Source organism: Aphis gossypii, chromosome 2, assembly GCF_020184175.1.
Source record: "Aphis gossypii isolate Hap1 chromosome 2, ASM2018417v2, whole genome shotgun sequence".
NCBI classification, from domain to species: Eukaryota; Metazoa; Arthropoda; class Insecta; order Hemiptera; family Aphididae; genus Aphis; species Aphis gossypii.
Genome location: NC_065531.1, coordinates 21,877,407 through 21,898,896, shown reverse-complemented (window position 1 = coordinate 21,898,896; position 21,490 = coordinate 21,877,407). Strand labels below are relative to the sequence as shown.

Below are 21,490 nucleotides of genomic sequence, written 5' to 3'. Positions count from 1 at the left end.
CTTAATTATTTTTACCGTGATTATAAATTACTGAAGCCAATAATCATCGATATGAATATTTAAAATTCATAACTATAATTAATATTATAATCATTATTTTTGCATAAAAATTATTTTAAATATTAATAAAGTTTTTGAAATCAAACATCACAAAATATGTAGGAATAGCAGTTTATTAGTTTATTTAGTTTATTATACAGTACATGTAAAAACGCGAAAATATTCATCATAATATTTATGTTATTTGTACAAAGCTTATTCATATATTATCACACATAAACGTATTGAATATCATATTGCAAAAGTATATACCATTCAAAATAACTTATCAATTAACCAATTGGGCTTTCTTACCTATAGCTAATAAATAATATCATTGATGAAATACAAATCAAAATCTATATTTCATTAAAATGTAAATAATAAATACATAAAAAATATATATATATTATGTCAATCTATCAACATGTACTGAAACTGTTATATTTTAATTTTTTTTTCACAAAATTTAATTCATTAAAATCAATATAAGGTAATAACATTGTTCATATAATATTAATTATTATATACGATTATATTATTATTATACTCACTGGTAAGCACCAATCATGGCACCAATTTGGTTGTTGATTGGGGGGGAGGGGGAGGGGTGCGGTATGCTTTGATTATAGCAAATTCTAGTAGTTTAATATGAAAAATACATTTATGAATAAATAATAATTTGATTTAGGTATAAAATATATCACATATGGATTATTAATTAATATATATAGTTAAGTATATACCAAACGATTTAAAGCCCAGATAGTGAGGCACACAAAATACATTTTCTAAATGACTAATTATTCAATAGTGTGCATATTAAGTTAAGTAATAACAATAAAAAAAAATTTAATATTCCACTTCCTGTATTTTAGAAATTGATATATGAGAATAGATTAAAATTAAATAAATAAGTTTTGAAATGTGAGATGGTTTTTTTAAAGCAAATAATATACCATTGATTTCTGTTCAAGCTGTGTGAATAAATTTATTTTTTAATATTAGTTGCTGTGAACATACATTTTATTGAGCATATTTGACTAGTTGAATATAATATACAATATATATATTGATACATGGCATATTAATGGTTCTTATGTTTCTTAATTTATACTATCATTGTATTCAATTGTAACAGTAAATATAATATTGAATTATTTTTGGTTTTATAATAATCACCTTTCAAAAATATTGATTCAATTAAAAATATTTACTTTTAAATTGTACTAAAAAAACATAACTTGGATTCCAATTCATAATTTAGCATAATATAGTAGTTATATAAATAATAAATATAATATAATTACATTATTACTAAAATATATCAATACAATTTAAGAGTATTATAGTTGAAATGATATTTATATATGATTAGTACGAATAATAATTAATAAATATACTTCAATACAATCATAAGTACTATCAATGTTTGAGTTGTAAAGATTATTCAGGAAGAAGCTAATTTTAAATGAAAACCAATATTGTTGGTTTATAATTACCAATTAATTTTAAAATGTAATATAAATAATTTTGACATCAAAGTAATGATTAATCATTAGTTAAGTAAGTATAAAAATATATATGTATATTATTACCAGTCATGTTCAACCAAGGTGTAATTATTAGAACGAACACGGTTGTAAATTATAACACAAAAGGACATTGAACGATGCAATTATCATATTTTTTTCACCCATTATAGCTTGATAAATATTTTAAAAATATGTACTTAAATAACCTAACTTTTATTCTGAATCATTTATTTTGTTATTAAAAAAATAAAATGTATATTATGTTCCATGTATAAATAAAAACAATAAATTTCTGTTAAAAAATTATTTAATATTTTAAAATACCAAGATAAAACTGCATCGTTAGATGTTAATATTGTGTTGATGTAAATAAAGTATAATAGAAATATAACCTTTAATAAATATTAATCTTGTATTTTTAGAATCTAGTGTATTATGTAGTTATGTCATACGCATGTCGCTCATAGTCCGTAACTAAGACATATTATCTATATAATGAAATATAAAATAAATAAGGATTAATAGAACAGACAAGAGGTCGGAGACTATAACTAAAATTGCTTCAGAAATAATTATTTTATAGTTATTATAGATCCTGTTATACTAAATAACATACATTTTAAGCAACACCTATTTTTATATGAAATTTGTTTGAATTTACAGATGATTTTTTTTTTTTTTTTTGATTTAGAGATTTGAGTAATTTTTTCCAAGTACATCTAAATTGGAAAGTAATATATGATATATATAATATATATATATAATAATAATAAGATAAAGGGAATTCACACATTTATTTTCATGTAATTCTTTTATATTACAATTGCATTTGAAACTTAACCTAATGACTATTGATAGTTGGAAAATGAAGGCAACTAATAGTTAAATATTGACTTAAAATGACTAGAAAGTTAATCTCAGAGTTGCACATTTTAATTTAAATTTTTATCCTATTATGTTCTAATAATATGTTTAATAGATAATGGAATGCTGAAGCTAAATAATTATGAAATACAAAATACATATTTAATATAACATAATAAGATATACTTCATTGAAGAACTCTGAAAACCATACAAAAATTGGTATGGTAAATTGGATAAAAATTAAGTATTTATTTTTTGTGTCAATATAAAACTTATTAGTTATTCCAACAGTATATTTCAAAAATCACTGTGGTATATAAATTCACATCAAATAAAACCAACAGTGATGTTTAAAAAATATTATAAATACATTAATATATAAATAATGTATTAGTTATCGAGCCTTAAATATAACTTATAATAGTTGCCTTACTACAAAAAAATAAAAACTCTTGAGCGCAATTATGGCAACGCATTACATAAAAATCAAATTTCACCCAATAAAAAAATAATAACTGAACAAAAATAAATAGGTAATAATAATAATAATAATAAAAACAATACAATAAATAAGACTTGGTTCAAGCATAGACACAATAATACATACCTATTACAATATTACAGTATTGCATATTATGTCTACACGTTTAGGAGGTCTATACTCCATAATATAGGAACTTGATCTATTTCTTTAATATAATAAATATTAAATACTAGGTGCCAAATGTCACCATTGGCGGTTTACCATTCGCAAACATAGTTCATGGTCACGCACATCACCCCATCCGCCATTTCCTTTGCGTAGTACCTTTTTTTTGATTGGAGTATAGGTTACTTCCAACTTCTCTGGATATAGATATTTGTACACCGAACTAAGCAGTTTTTGAACTTTAGCTATGAGTGCCATATCAAAACAACTTTTTTTATGATGAACACCACTATACGAGAAAAATGATTTACATTATTATTTTTAAAGTAAGTATTTTAATTTTATGATCACTTACCATTCACCAATATGAAATACTCTAGGAGCTTTGAGTACAAACACTTTAAATTCGTGGCTAAGACAATTATTGGATACACTCTGCAAACTCCAATCCCAGTTGTAATCATCATACTTGCAAAATGTGTCAGCACAGTCAACAAACTGTTTCCAAACAGTTCTATTATACGCCATACCCATATTATGCTTGCTGCTAATCCATTGAGAAATTTCGGCCTAAAATGTTTTAAATATCATACAAATAAAATAAGTTTAAATTTTATTTAAACAAATATATAATTTAAAAATTTGTTTTTTTTATTTATTATTTAAAAATCTAACACAAAATGTAACAATAAAACTACATGCTTAAAAAAACTTTATTATAATCAAAACAATCATATAACTAATAATATTAGCTAAGGTATGATATGCAATTACAATGCAATACATTAACTAAAGTAGTTCAAGAACCAGCTACTGTTAAATAAATACAACATTCTTATTGCAACCTCTGAAAAGAGTCAACTATTAAGAATTTATTATTAATTAACCTCTTTTAGTTTTTAAATCAATAGATGTTAATTTAAATTTATAAAGTACATTCATAGTGTAAAAACTTAACAAAAAACACATAAAACAAATTAATAAGAAGTAAAAAAACCTTAAGTAATGAGTAGTTATTTTAAGTTCTCTGATTTTTATTAACATCTAATTTAAGAGTTATAATATAATATGTAATTAATGCCACACATAACTAATAATTGTTATTACATTAAATATTTAAATATCCAGATTAACATGATTAGAACAGTTAAGGTATAAAAATAACATAATATGATAAAGTATTACCCAAAGAGTATATCATATAAATTAATAGTAGAAAATTTAATTTATTATATGTCAATCAAACAAATATATACCTATCATAGAATACTATATTATATACTTTTAAGTTATAGGATTGTAGACCAAAAAATCCATTAAATAATATTTTTATCAAAATCAACAATAATGGTAACAAGTTTCAAAAAGGAAAGAGAAAAACAACAAACATAAAAGGTTTTTTTTTTATAGATTTTATGAGTTTTATAGAAACAATCCTAGAAACTAAAAGCTTAATAATTAATATAATAACCCAATGTATAAATGATAAATTATGCTATTTTCTTCCATAAAACTGATTAATAGTTATAAATTTAATAAAATCAAAAATCAAAGGAAAAATATAAAACACCACAATAACTTACAACTTTAAGCGAGCAAACAAATCATACTAATAATCAAAATTAATTTTGGTACCTAACTATTAGCATTTAGTCTCATAAAACCACGAATAATTGGATAATATGAACTATTTGAAGAATTTCATACCATGCTTGAAAAAAAATACACGATCAGCAATCGCATTATAAAAATTGAAACTTCAAAGAAATAAAAAAAAAATAATAATATTTTATATATTTTAAAAGTTTCTTAATATTAAAAATATTGTTTACTTTTAAATTTATTTAAAATAGCAAGTTCAATACAATTATTATTATTATTTGGTCTGTATTGTTATACTATCAGGAATGCTATACATTACAAATTAAGTACTTTATCAATTTATTTTGTATGAAAAATAAATTGTTATGGGAAACAAAAATTGAATTAACTTAACTTATTTCAAGTAACAAACTTAGCACTATTTTAATTACTATTATAACTTTAAAATTCTATTTTTAGGAATGATGCAATATATATTATATATTTAAATACTTTTAACGATTTCAATAAATTGATATATTATGTAACTTGTATTTAAATTATTTTTTATTTTACTCTCTCTTAGTATATAGTAATAATTAAGCAAACTAAATAAAATTAAAAGGTAAACTTCATTAGTTTGATTAATCAGTTTAAGAGAAATTTAAATTATAAACTGGCCAATACTAAACCCTGAACAAATATTATTAATCGTGCAAAACAGACATTCGAATGTATTAAGTATGATCAATACACACATCCACGCATGAATTGGCAAAATAATTGTATGGTTATAGTAATGCAATTCAAACAGTTTTATTTATTTAGATGGTTAGGTACATGTCCACTAATTAATTGTAATTAGTAAATTACCAATAACACAAAACGAATTAAAATTTATAGCCGATAGGAATACATTTTACCTTATTCCTTAAATTAAACGTATTGAAAAACTGCAGGATGGGCAAGTCGCGTGGAGGCTTCTAACAACCAACAGTTCAAGGTTAATGCACCTAAATTACTACATATACTTATGAAACAAATTTATTCTCAATAATCTGCGTTCTAAAACATTTTAGATTCATGTTACACACTTTGAGGTGTGTGAGATGAAAAAAGTAAGAAAAATGTAACCGGGCAAAAAGCGTACAATAATAAGTTGGACTTTTTTAAATTACATCAAACCGGTAACGATTATGGTATAGGCATGTATGCAATAATGTGCATGCAGATATTTTTATGCCGAACATGAAAAAAGACATTTTTTGGCGGGTTCAATTAGTAATATACGATGGAAAAAATTATGAAAATTAAAATTGGGTTATTGGAATAAATAATACGATTAGAGGTAACATCAAGATAATAATTCACGCATGCAAAAAAAAATATACAGGTACAAGTAAGGAAAACTGTTTAACCTTATCATAATGTGAAAATGAAGGAACTATTTTAAAACTCCAAGACGGCGGTGTTAATTCTGCAGCAAATATTTGCTGTCGACGTATTACCCTTAAAATATCCTTCTATAATAAGTCGATTTTTTTTTATACATTTATGTAATGTATTGTGTGTGTTTCAAAATCGATCCAAAACCGCAGCATTCATAATGAAAAAATTGTCATCCATTAACAACATATTAAATTCAACATTAATTTCATGGGGGTCAAGGTTATCATATATATCTATAAATATAAAAATATTGTAACGTACCTTTGCTTCTCCATAAAAATTGTAAGTTTTCAAGTATGTCCCTAACGACAATATACTGCACTGTGGGCACGTCACGCTACACGATTTTTCCATCAACTTTAACATGTATATGAAATCTTCTGCTACATAATGGTCGTCTTCCAAAAATAAAATCGGGCCTGAAAATTACACGTTAACGATATATAAATGTCGTTCGGCCAATTCATAGATAATAGTTTTAAGATGTTTAAGTCTCGAAACAACCCCCCCCCCTCAAAAAAAAAAAATATATAATAAAATATACTAAAAACTTTCCAAATTAAAATTTATTAATTCAAAGAAAAATGGAGATAGTCGTGCTTGTCTAACCATCATGTATCCAATGTATAAATATATTATATTGATAATATTGCAACTCTTGTGACAAAAATAAACCGACGTAAATTTTCGACCACCGTTAAAATGTATAGATTACAAATATACCACCTCAGAATTTACCACACATTCGAGGTCCAGGAACAAGCGATAAATCCGTTATATTATACCTGAGTAATTACTGACGACGTCCAACTCATTGAACACTCTGTTTGCTTTCCACCACCAATGGTGTTTGGTTTGGGTGAATTTCGCCTCTCGATAATGGCCGTATTGATCCGGATGCATGGCGTTGGTACACTTTCGTTTAATCGCACTATGTGCCGCAAAGAAAAAAAAACGTTGAGATCATTATAATATATAATGATATGACTTGACTTAGGTATAAGGAGGGTGCAGTATTTTTCAATGTCATTAACGTATACTATATTACAACAAATATTAAATGTTAATGAAATAATTACTCTGATTTGGTAATGTCTCTGGGGCAGTCTTCCGGAGATTCACCAGGAAATGAAACCGGATGCGTTTGTATAGAATACGGATAAAATATCTGCATGGTTTTGCAAAAGTCTATCATCTGTATCAGCTCGTTTATTTGTTCGTCATAATGGTCGTGACTGAATATTAGCAATGCATTTTCAATGCCTCGCGCCCTTGCCAGACTCACTATAGTGTGCCGAAGATACATAATACGAGTGTGGACCTATAGAACAACCAATATAATCAACGATAAACAGTGTTCGACATAAATCATATACAGGCCATATAGTGGCATAGTATTATGGTAATATTACAATACCATATCATTACAGTCAATAATTTTCCGGGTCGTTAGATGCGTTCAATACTTATTTGGAAACGTATAATGAATCTTATTATATTATTTATATATTGTATAGTTAATAAGGATAAGAATAATAAACATTACACGCGAACACAAGCGAATGGCATTTCTGTATATAGGTAGTATGAATTAATTATAATACATGAGTATGCACTCAGCGTCTGTGCATGCATAAATGTATAATGTATATAGGTACATATTATATCACATCAAATAATTTGGTTGCATACTTGTATGACAATGACTAGAGAATCGTTTTGTAACGGGCCAAACACATCTTCGTTGAGCACGATCTGTTTGGAATTTTGCTGATCGATCAGACGTCGTATTTCAGATGCATTCAGACTGACTGCCGTCGCAACCTGTTCACTGGCATTTCCGGGTAATATGGCCTGGTGCGGACGGTCACGCTGAGGTAACGCCACCAAGTACTTGTGCAAATGCTATATACAAAAAAAATATATAAATACAAAATTAGAATATAAAAAAAAAATGGTACGATAGAAGAATATGTTTTTTATAAAATCAAATTCAACATGCATCCATTTAGTCAATAGATTCCAATGAGATACCTACGTTCTACATCTTACTGAAATTTGGTTTAATATAACAGAAGTCTTGTATACGATATTAAACTATCGGATCCGTTTTGCACTTATAAAGTCAAATGATATTATACTTATATGTCGGGGCCCTGACATTTAACTTTTATATCTACCACTGGTTACGATGACATACACATCATGGTTATATTGATATATATATATATGAATAATGAATACATCTAATATCTTTATACAGCATATACTATCATAAGGTGTATAGTATACAGTATACACGTATAACCTACGTGTAAGCTCGATATGATTATTATGCGGATATGTATTAAAATCGATACAATATTATATCGTATGGGGGAAACAAAATTGAACACGCGTATCCGCTTGCGATTTGACTTCAAATATCCGGTATACACATATATTATAAATAGAGTAGTATAGCGCATATATATTATTAAAAAAGCATGAAACAGATTATATTATACGTGAATATAGATTAGATTATTCAAATTTTGATTACAAGAAAAAAGTACTTTATTTGGGTAAGAATACTAAAGTAAATAGAACATTTTTTTGGCATAAAAATATAAATACGTAATGTATTAATTAAAAGTAAAAAAAATATATTATTAAAATTTTAAAGCTATAATAAAACCACCGAAATGTATCATAAAAAAATTAAATATCCATATAAAATGTTAAATAAATAAATAATATATAATTACATACAAACCTATATATTAATCTGCAATCGAGATTCTATAGCTCTAGTCATTATGCAGAATAATTCAACAAGTATGATCGCGATAAGTGAAAACAAAAATATTTTTTTCTTTAACGACGATAAATAATTAATTGATTAAAATCCTTGTTTTTATTAAAGTAAAGTTTTGAACCATACAAATTGTTTGCACCATTTAAATAATCTCCTGTATAGATCCGTGGGTACTGGGTATCTTAACGTATGTTGCGTAAAGCCACGATATGTGTAAGCCTATCCTCTCCCAAAAAATAAAAAATTTTATTTTTACCCATTGGTTTTAATAACTTATATATGTCACTAATTTAGAGATTGTAAAAAGTAGCAAATAGAAACCATCCTGTTTGTAAATCGTTTAACATCTGATATTTTAGAACATGTTTATGTAACTAAATAAAAACTTGAAAGAGTAGTTACTAGGTTATTAAAATATAAATACTAAATATAATATTCCTTATAATGGTTTTATAAAAATACAAAATTGACGTAATACTGGATAGATCTTGTATTTATTATTCAAGATAAATAAATTTTAAACTACTTGTTTGAATTTCAATTCAGATACTTATACATTAATATTTTCAAAAACGACATCTGATTAACAATTAAAAGAGAAATAAAGGTAAATTTTATTTGAAATAAAATATAGGTTTACTACAGAACATTTTTTAAATAGTGTAGATACATAATCTATGTATTTGAAACAAAATCATTAAATATGTATGCTTGAAAATTCTATAAACCAGAATTTGAATACACTTATAATTTATAAAATAAACAGTGAAATACCCAGTAAATAATACTTATATAATACTAATATTTATCTGTTCAGAAATCTGAGCATAATAACTTATTAATTTAATAGAACATCAAATAAATAAACCGTTTTAAAAGAGTAAATATTTTAATTTATACGAATAAATAAAAAGTAAAAATATTTTGTAATTTAAAAAATGTAACCCTGCAGAGTATCGCTGATCATTTGGAGAACTCGATGAGTTAAACCCAAAATATTATAAAATTTTTCGAAAACACTATATTAATAGAACGAATATGGCTGTAGGTAGAGGTTGTTTTTAACGAATCATTTGCTTTACCCCTAACTTCCTAGGTTCCGGATCTAAAATCATGCGATTACCTAATTCGGAAATAAAATCGACGCGAATTTGATTATAAGTGATACTACGCGACCAAGGACGGGATAAATAAATTTGATTAACGATTAGATGTTTTCCATATGACCAAAGGGAAGCCATCACATTAGTATATACCGAGAATTGAATTGAATTTAACTAATAATTGTTTAATCAGTTATCACTCTGAACGTAAGAACTGTGTAACTTAAAAAAATATATACCCATTTAAAATCAGATATAATACGCATTAATGAATGTTACACGATAATAACACGCGCATGATATAGGTATCTGCAATGGAACTCCTACGTATAATATTCACGACATACGCCGTACACGCATTACGTGTATACTATATAGGTATAAAATAGTATTGTTGTTCGTATGCACTTATAAATCGCACCTGTGGAACCAGTTGGAGCATAGAATCATTAGCGTCCAGCAGTCCGTCCGGCTTGGCCAGTATCTGTAACGTTTCATTGTCGGCCACGTCAGACATGTGCATCTGTACCCAGAAGAACGTGAGACAAAATATCAAAATGACGGTGCGCAAACACACGCCGATGCCCAGTTTCCGACACACGGCGATGAATTTCTGTCGAAACGTCCGCACCACGTCTATATTTATATATGCACGATAGCAAAACATATTATATTATAATACTATACAATATTTGTGCATATTAATATATTAACTAATAACTATTATATACGTTATACGGCATCGTTATAATATGTAATAGACAGTTCATACACGCCGTCCGATGTTAAAACGATGTCGTGAGAAAAAGTGTGTTTAAAATATATGTATAATATATCCTACCGATCGCCATTTCAAATTTGACTATTTCGGTCACTTTGACAGCTATTTTTTGGCGTGTCTCCTGCTGAACGTACGTGAAACGCAAAAGCCCCAAAACGATGGACACGGATCAAACAGTGGCTCATCCGTTGAATGCACGTCCACGGTGCTATGCCGGTTTTGTAGCTGAAAATAGTAAAAAAAAAAAAAACACATATTAATATATTATTTACAAATGCAACCGTAAAACGATTTTTGACCATTTAACATTTATTTAAATGCAAATATAGACCTAAAATAATTTTAATTTATTAGATTTTCATCAAAATAAAAAGTAGAAAAAAATATTAATACACCTAACTGTCATCATTTTTATCGATCTTCAACTACACGGTTAATAACTCAATTCAAGCGTCACAATGGTTAATTCATTAATATGTTTTGACGTGCAACATTCCATCAATCAATTACAATAGCAATTTAGTGTTTAATTAACGCTTAGATTTTATATTTCTCTCTTTTTAAAATACAATAGCTAGTTAATAATAAATGTTTTATATTTTTAATGTAGAGCTTTTACTCGTGTATAGAATATATTATCTTTATTAATAATGTATGTATGAACTTTTAAAATCATACTGTAATTATAAACGATTAAATATTCTAAACTTGAGTATAAGATATTCTGTAACTTGAGACACCTACGTGTAATGTATTTTAATAGTGTTATATCTACATTCATACATAATATCAAAATGCAAACGTATTATACAAAATATGACCGTTAAGACGTTAAAATTTTACATTTATGTGTTATGGGTATAGGTACAATTGCTATTACAAATATTATACTGTACAAAAATAAATTGTATTACCTATAATTGAAATTAATTAAATTATACCCATAAATAAAATGTATTGCATCGAAAAATCGGAAAAGTGAAATTATTTAGCAAACCGAACGCATATATCTAACGTGTATGACCGATACAGCAATATCATGCATCGATCAACATTGTATTACAAACCGAGGACATTTCACGGAATGTTGAACGCTGATTAAAAATATATTGACCTTTTAGAATACCTTTGAAACTTATTTCAAAATATTTATAATTAGATATCTATAAAAAAAATAATAATATTTGTTAAACAATTTCACAAAGTAAAATATGAGTTTTTTAAAGTTATTTTTAAAAATAAACTTAATTTTTTTACTTAAAATACTTGAATAATAAGATTAATTGTAATATGTTTTGCTAACTATAAATATTAATTTAAATTATAATAGTATGTATGTCATCACATTATATATTTTCAAGGATTTACAATATTAAAACACATTTTTTGTTATATTTTAAGTTTTTTTACAATTAAATCTTGGCTATAGTTTAGGCTTGATATTTTACTAGTGCCCATTTTTTTCATATATATATATATAGTCAATGAATTTTCAACATTTTAATATTTATAATATATGTATACTCCTATATAGGTTAGGTATTCTAACCTAAATACTAAGTATAAGTATATATGATAGTACCTAATTTATAATAATTTAACAAAAGTATTATACCTATCACAGCTATAGCATATACCTAATAGCTGTTTTACATTTCAGTTTTGCATTATTTTTTTTTCTTTTTTATTTATTTCACACTATAAAAATAAGCTATATCTTTAAAATAAGTTTATTCTTTATTATAAACTACAACTATTGTTGTTGAAACTCTATATACTTGTGTATACATCGATAAAATCTAAAGATTAATTTTTTTTTTTTTTTAAATAAAACGATATTTAATTCCAAGATTCAAAATTCCAATGATTCCATTCAATAAACGTATATACAATTGAGTATATATATTGAAATGTTATAACGCGTTATGTTCAGGTCGTTAGATAAATTCTCGCAGTTAGCCGATAGATATGGGGGTTATGCAGCAAGAACGGAAAATAAATAATCGACAGGCAAATCAAAACATAAAAAAAAAAAAAAAGAAAGGAAAAGGAAAGAAATAAAACCATCCATAACAAAATTATGCCAAAGTTTTGTACATAATGAGATATTCATGGGGTTTTAGGTAAAAACAAGAATGTTTTTTTGCAACCCTTAGTTTCCATTCAATTTAGTTTTGCTCTTATCCACTTTAGCAAACAACCGGTATACATAGTAGTATACATTACATTAAATACTACAAAATGTCTCTTTTTTTCTCCTTCACATGGTTCGAGCGTCATTTCACTGTATGTACCACATATAGTATAAGAAATTTAGAAATGTACAAATATTACATATGAATTAGTAAAAATAATAAAGTTGACAATCTAAATTAACAGGTGATCCATAAAGTAGACTTGACTATTTGTTAGTGATGCTGCGGGGTTATGACGCGATATCGTAGTCTAATCGACCCAGGTCTACGCCCACGCCATGTCAGCGACAACTGTAAAGCGTGAATTTAGTTTGAATTATTTGTTTAATCAAATAATATAGGTACTGTATACGTTTTAATATAATATGAATACTATACAACACCCAACTTTATTGTATTATTAAGAGTAAAATATATTAACTTGTAATCTAAAGATTATAAATTATGTTATGCGAAATGTCTTAATAATAATAACGTTTAAAAAAATGAAACATTGTTATTTTGCATTTTTTAACATTTTACCAGGTGTTGGTGTACATTTAGGTAATTGAAAATATTATATATCCCAAGAAATGATGTTAGGTTTAATGTTTAATATAATGTTTGTACAGTTTAACAAGTATACAAGTATAAAATAGTTAAAAATAAAATGTAACATAACCTAGTTTTATATTTTTGTTTGTTGCAAATAACAGCCCCGAGATGACGTAATTCACTGAATAAAACCATAAACAATGAGTCTTTTCCATTTTTTTTTTTTTTTTATAGAATTATTAGACTTTTTTAAAATATATAATAAACAACTTTTGTAAAAACTTAGGTTATTTTTTATTGGTGTTGATACATGGTTAAAAAGAATCCTTTACGGCGTTATTTTAATTTTATTTTTTATATACTTTAGAGAATATAGATTAATAATAATTCATTACAAGTCAATATACATACCTACAATTAAAAATTAGAGTATACCTACAATAAATTAAAAATTATAAAAGCGTATTAAATGAAGTTCTAATAAACAAAGTAATTTAATATATAACACTTCCAAGTTCTAATATAAAATAATATCAGTTCGAGATAAAATGAAGTAAGCATATGTAAAATAATCTATAATTAACACAAATAAATAAACCCGATAATTTAAAATAAGTACTACAAGGAAACACTAATAATATACAAAATACACAATATAACATTTTAGCAAACAAAATAATATATTCATGAAAAAGTCAATATTATATTTTACTAATTTATTAATATATATAGACACCTTGAATTCAATTGAAATTAATTAATTTTATTTTGTATATTTTTCTTATTGTTACGATTACTAGATATTCTTTAAAACATATCTATAAAATATTATAATTGTTACATAAAATGTTTCTTATAAACAACTTAAGTAATTTTGATACATGTTTATCTAAATTTATTATAACAATATTAAATATTTATAAAAATATATGATATTTTTTCAATAATTTATGTGACAATTTGAGTTCTTTTAAACGAACATAAATTAAATCAAATCTGATGTTCAAACGTAACAGAAATTAAATTGTTTATTAAACTTCTATTATATTAAAATATTTATATTTTAAAAAGCTAATAAATAACTATATACCTATTACGTCTGATAAAAGAATTTACTTTAATTAATGAAACATACTAACTATAAAAAACAAACTAAAAACAAAATGAAATTATTAACCAACGAATCATTAAACTTTGCACCTACTGTGATAACAAAATTTAACAAGAAAACAAACTAATTTCATAGATATAAATGATAATATACATTATCCAAATATTCAATTCACTATCATTTGTAGTCATCAACACTAATTAAACAATGTCTGTCAAGACTGCTTTTACTTAAAGGTTAATAAAGAGTAAAAATATTATAACATTCAATTTTTGATAAATCTTAGTAAATATTTAATAAAGGTGAACTTCATCAAATAATTTTTAAACTCATTAAATTATTAAAAAGTGGTGCCTAACAAACATTTTTTTATAATTGAAAAATAATATTGTAATTAATAACAATTATTTTCATTTTTAAATTTAATACAAAGTTAATTCACTACAACAATAACTAGAAAAAATATATTTGTCAGTGAAAATAAGAATAAAGTTGTGGTGGCCATCACGTAGGTAATATATCATTATTATATTATTTAAACCATAAATCTTGAGAGTGCTTAGGTGTCAATAAATACATTTAATCCATTATGGTCTCTTTTTTATATATAAGAATCTACATGTGTATTTAGAACAATAGTAATATTAGAATAAAACAAATTTTCATTTAAATAAAACTAAAATAATTATTATAAATTCGTTATTTATATCCTTGACATTTTATACTTTTAAATATTACATTTATCCAAATTATGTTCATATTTTCCTCAGTTGTTATAATAATGTCATTAGGTACCTGCAAATAGGTATCTAATGACCTTGAAATATTTAAAATAACTTACACATTTTTAATTTGGAAGAGAAAAACTTATGGTAATTTTTTAATAATAGTCAAAAATATAAATACCACAAGTAAGGTACTTATGTATTATTACACAATATCTATTGTCCTTAATCAACTTGTCATTCATTAAATTAAATACATTTTCCTGTATGCTTTTTATACTGTAGGTTTAATATTATTAAACCATAAGAATATAACCATGTCATATTTACATTAAAAATAATAAATTTTAAAGCCATCACATAGTACTAAAATAGATTGTTGAATACTATTCACTAGAGCGATTGTTTTCAAATTTTAAAACAGTTGATAAATTCGTACTGAAAGATTCTAAGCAAAGCTCAGTTACTAAAAATGTGACCTAGGTTATAATCTAGCTAGATTTTGCTAAAAATCATATTTTTAAGTACAATTTAAGTTCAATTCTCAACCAACGCAGAAGTGAAAAATAAAACTTTCACCTAAAATTGTGTTTTACAATAATTTCATAAAAAATACGACAGTTATAAAACAAATATTATAGCACCTTGGGTTTACTAAAAATATAAAAATATTTCATAATAAAATTCAAAAACTAAAATGTTAATTAGAAGGAAAACATAGTAAATAATTAATTTGTGGCCAATTTAAAGTATAAATTAAAGCATTTAAATATATTCATTATGAATTTTCATTCCTGTCAAAACTATACAAAAAATAGTAAAATATTATTATACTATATACGAGTATAAATTAAAGTTTTAAAATATTTACACAATCACAAACCTAAAAGTGTATTCACAACAACAAAAAGTATATTGTATAAAGTACTGCTCATAGAATCTAAAAAAAAAATCTATTATTTTAATTATGTTGGTCGATACTTTAAAACCATTTCCAGGGTGAGGCAGGCTATATAATACAACATAAAACAATACTATACAAAGCCATAAATAAATAAAACCAAAACAAAACGAATAAAATACGACTGTACAAGTTAAAATACCTTATCGAATAAAACATGTATTTTCGTTGTCGGAAGTCGATTATTTACATTTTTGTCTAGTTATCAGCAAATCTTTATTTATTAATTAAATTAATAACTAATAAGTCAGTTATCTCGTTAGTATAGATGACGCATGGTAAGATTTTATTATCGTGCAATTTCAAATTGCATTCAAAGTTTCCAATTCCCAACCGGCAACCTCTCTTTATAAATATAAATATATTTTACTATCGATCAGCTATTCTCGATCAAGGAATCACTACTCCCTTGAGGTTATACTACCTACTTACTAATGTATTATTTATATATAATTTAGATTTTATATATGTATATATTATTATTTATCTATTTCTATATATATAATATGCTTATACCTAATATTATAATATATAAAAGAATATTTTTATGGTCTAACGTTTGTCATTGTTGAGGAGGCTGAGATATCAGTTATAGATTGGTGGGTGCCACTGGATGAAAGGGGTAAAACAATTTAAGAAATTTGCATTTGAACCTCGTGCACGGACAGTTTAACGCTTGCCGGGTGCACAAAACCTGGGCACACCCCATCCCTTAAACCGACCCTTCCACATGCACCTGAACCCCTATCCGAATTCACGAGCGACGCAGCGATCCAAACAACCGTTGTCACGACAACCCAGCAGTTCAATGTATATAATAATAAAATATAACTCAGCGCATCGTCTTCGTCTTTTCCACCCCCACCCACATAAATCTACGCGCATATTGTTCCAGCGGCGCGGCGTGAACTGCAAACTGCACGGATGTCCGCAACACACCGCTGTGATGACGGCAAAAGCCGACAGACAACACCGCCGTCACCGTCTGCCGATCGCTGTCGTGTGATTATACGTTGTAATTTAGTATATCATACACAGCGTGTTACACTAAGCAAACTTATTATTTTTTTATTCTTTAGTTATGCATTCGCTCAAAATTTATCAAATTTTTAAGTATAAAATAAAAAGCTATATTTTTTAAATCATTTAAGGAATGTCTATCTGTAACAAAAACATTTATTTATTTTTTTAATAAGAATATCCATTCTCAACATTCCTTCTCGATAATTTACATTAAAATAAGTTATTTTATTAATTTATTAAACGGGATCTATCATCGCTGTACAATTTAGGTCTCTATAGTGTAGGCACTTTATCATTAAGTAAGTCACTCACGATTGCCAATATTGCATACGAAAATCAATTATAAGGTTCTATAAATGTAGGTATATTACTATTAGTAATACAGTTAATAAATGAACAATTTAAGAGTAAACATGGTTGGTAAATCATTAAATCATATAATATATTATAATACAATATACATTGCAATTAATGTTATAATAACGTTGCTATGCAGCGGAACGTTGTTAAGCTAGGTAATATATTAGAACTGTATGCGAAAAATTATAGTTAAAAAAAAACAGACTACACTTAATCAATAATAATGTACTGCAGGGTGATTTCACAATTTTTATTTGTATTTGTTTGTAAAGAACTACTTTTAATCGGATGATTATAATAATACAGTATTATGATATCGGTATCTATTAGCTCGTGTTAAAGTTCTACTATAATAATTATTAAGAAAACGCTACACACGGAATCAAAAATTTAAATTGTAAATTATAAAACTAATAAAAAAATACAATTAAGTAATAATATTTAGTACTAGTACATAATGAAAAAAAAATTACGGTATAAAAAAGATTCAACATAAAAAAAAACATATACCTAAATAAACAACTTATAATAAAATATGGAAAAAAATGTTAATATGAAATAATGTTTACCTACAATAACAATGAATTTATGATAAATTGCACAGTACGCATTTATTTGCTACTCTAATTTTTTGATTTTTATTAATATAATAAAATAATTTCTGTTTTACGTCAAAATTTAATGAATTAAATATAGAAGGCCCAAACACATAATTAAGTACATAATCTATGTATTTTTGACTAAAAGTTCTTTTTACGTAATTCACTTTAGCATCTATAAAGCCCTGTTGTATTTTTTTTGTATATTTTTATATTTTACCACGTAGCTTCTATTTATAATAATTATTATAAATTATCTAATTTTTTTTTTTTACAATAAAAATAATAATTATCCTGGCTTACGCACTAAGAAGATCTAAGCGAGACGATTCCTCATCGCCCGGTTTTTTAATGCCGTAATTAATTTAAATATATGTTAAGACTAAAACCGTTTGAGACGGTTATACTCAAATTGTAAGACACAAATATATCTTTTACAATGACTATCAATAGCTAATTATATATAAATTAATTAATTAAGTCATTTTTTTATACACACTTGACAATATGACAGGCTCCTTAACGCCAAACAAAAGTTGTAAACCATTATCTGAGCAATAAGTATAATTTTTAGTTTTTGTATATACAGTCGAAAATTTTAATGGAGATAGAATACAAATCTGAAAATATTTTAAAAATTATATAAAAGGTTAAAATCTATACAAAACAATAATATCATATAATAATTTACGTTGTTTATGAAATTATCAAATCATTTTTATTTAGTTACTTCAACTAGGAAATTATAAAAAAAAAAATACATGGATACAGTATTATCTAAATTAAATTCCATATTTAATTATAGTCTTATGAGCTCCTAAAACTTTTACATACACTAATTTAGCCAAAAAATTATAAAAAAAGGAACAAACAAAAATACATTTAAATTAAAACACTATTCAAAATAAAAATATATATTTTGATTATATTTTAAATGCTATTTTTAATATTACTAGGCACTTCATGAATGATTAATGAACATATTACAATATGACGTACTAATCCACTTTCATTTAGATATATAAATATATTATATTACACAATATTTTAGTGTGTAAAATGAATACTAAAGTTAATTTTCTATGTAATACGTTATACTTTAAAAGTTTTTAAATATATACTTTTATTATGATTTAAATAAAAGTAATTTAAAAACAATAATAATAAGACGTTAGGTATTATATTTATTTTTCAAATACATTATAGTAGTTAAAAAAAAAACACTCATAAATATATGCATAATGCATGTTAAGTATTATATATTGAGAAAATTTAAAAATTAAAATAAATAGAAGAATCATAGGTAATATTCACTATTTTAACAACGATGAAAGACTTACCTGTACCTACAGGGCTCTGGGCTACAGCTATTGTTTCAGTGAAAATTATTTCTGTTGTTGGTTATGGGTTTCGACTAGGTTTTTAAGGCAATGGATACCAAAATGGTGATAGAAAATAGTCTTTTTATAAAAATATGAGACTAGAGAAAAAAACATTCACTTAAAGAATAAAATGTGTAAATATAACGTGTACATCGAGAATAAATTAAAAATGTCAATCAACATCTAAAATAAAAATCAGACAATCTAACTACGATTTTCGTATTTGTCGGTTATCATGGGTTATTGTTATATTATTGATACTATTTGTAAACTGTTATAATTTACTTTCAAAAAAAGATACTAATGGTTAGTTTCCTCTCATATATGGGGTATATATATTCCATGTACCTAATTTTTTTCAAATAATCTAAATATAATTAGTTACAATTTATAAAACAAAAGCAAATTTAGAAAAGAAGAAGACAAACTAAAATTAGTTTTCAAAATTTAAATCGAACTACTGGAAGTATTTAATTATCCTTCGCTTATTGAGCTAAATGTATGAAAAATATGGTTGCTCCAGCCCTCTTAATATTTAAAAAAAATTGATAAAAAAAAAAAATAATAATATTATTCACAATTTGCTGTGTTTTGATTAATAATTTTAATACAACTATTTCTATACTATATATTGTATATATTATTCTCTAATCTTATTTTTTAATTTTTTTTTTTATCTAATTCTAAGTATTAGTGTTCAATTTCAAATATAACCCGAATATATTATATATTATATTCAATATTTGTGTAAGCCAATGAATAATAAAATAAAAACACGTCTAGTCGTTTCAAGATACTATACGATGTATAGGAATAAAAGCATTGAATTAAAGTCAGAATTGATCTATTTAGTTTTACTTAATATTTTTTTCTTATATTCAATCGAGTATTCAATTTAAACCTTCCAATGGAATTTTGATGATATCATTTTGTGGAATACCAATAATAATTTTAAAAAACGTTTCTATAGAATTTTATTGCTATGCCTTTACCAACTCTTCTAAATTGATCAATAATTATTATTACAATATAATAATATATACATAAAAATAGTAGTTATTACATATAACAAAATTGAATTTGCGATTTTTATAATTTTAAATTTAAAAATTGTTACAAATACAATATATGCTCTGTTTAATTATGCAGTTTATAAATCAATTAGGTACTCATATTTAGATGTGTAGATACGCTACCTATATATATATTAAATAAAATTGGATAGTATAAGACTATTTCAATCTTGCTATAATTAATAAAAGAAAAATAGTATACTTTTTTTCAATAATTATAATTAATCATATTTATAGTATCAGACATCGGTGTGTATAACGTATAATATAATATATAGAATAATCCATTCAACGTAAGACCACAGAATAGATTAAACCAGAATGGAAACTCATCAAAGAAATACACGACTCTTATAATCATGTAATAAATTCTCAAAAATGTTTTCCGAGCAAAAACAATTTCATCAACATATATAGAAATAAAACTGAAGAAATCAAAAATGTCCAATGCCTATATAAATAATTCCTATATAGTGCCCGTATAAATAGCATATTTTTAAAATGATACCATTGATAGAAAATTATAATATAAAGATTTGGTGAAAATTACAAATTTCTATGGTAATTAGTTATTGAATAACAACAAAATAATAAAAATCATTTCAGAATAAATAGTTAATTTACGAAGTACTTATTAATGTCGTAAATATTTGAACTTCAAACACTTATAAAAATTAGAAGTGGGTTTATGCATAACTTTTTAATAATAATTTTAATTAAAAACAAC

The 21,490-nt window shown here is 24.9% G+C and overlaps 1 protein-coding gene across 4 annotated transcripts in view; it reads right to left on the bottom strand.

The window, feature by feature from the left end:
- Positions 1-1,863: 1,863 nt before the first annotated feature.
- The window catches only part of LOC114124326 (alpha-1,6-mannosyl-glycoprotein 2-beta-N-acetylglucosaminyltransferase), a 45,291-nt gene continuing 25,664 nt past the window's right edge, over positions 1,864-21,490 (bottom strand). For 2 of the 4 annotated variants that reach the window (XM_050199430.1, XM_027987546.2), the window contains exons 2-10: positions 10,861-11,025; positions 10,441-10,655; positions 7,812-8,024; positions 7,199-7,440; positions 6,905-7,050; positions 6,381-6,538; positions 6,089-6,193; positions 3,445-3,659; positions 1,864-3,378 (exon numbers count right to left, since the gene is read on the bottom strand). In XM_050199430.1, coding sequence (XP_050055387.1) covers positions 3,168-3,378; positions 3,445-3,659; positions 6,089-6,193; positions 6,381-6,538; positions 6,905-7,050; positions 7,199-7,440; positions 7,812-8,024; positions 10,441-10,655; positions 10,861-10,870 — 1,515 coding nt within the window. In that variant the 5' untranslated portion in view covers positions 10,871-11,025 and the 3' untranslated portion in view covers positions 1,864-3,167. Of the gene's footprint in view, positions 3,379-3,444; positions 3,660-6,088; positions 6,194-6,380; positions 6,539-6,904; positions 7,051-7,198; positions 7,441-7,811; positions 8,025-10,440; positions 10,656-10,860; positions 11,026-18,807; positions 18,929-21,490 lie in introns of all 4 variants that reach the window. The other 2 variants (XM_050199429.1, XM_027987548.2) reach the window with 2 other exon arrangements.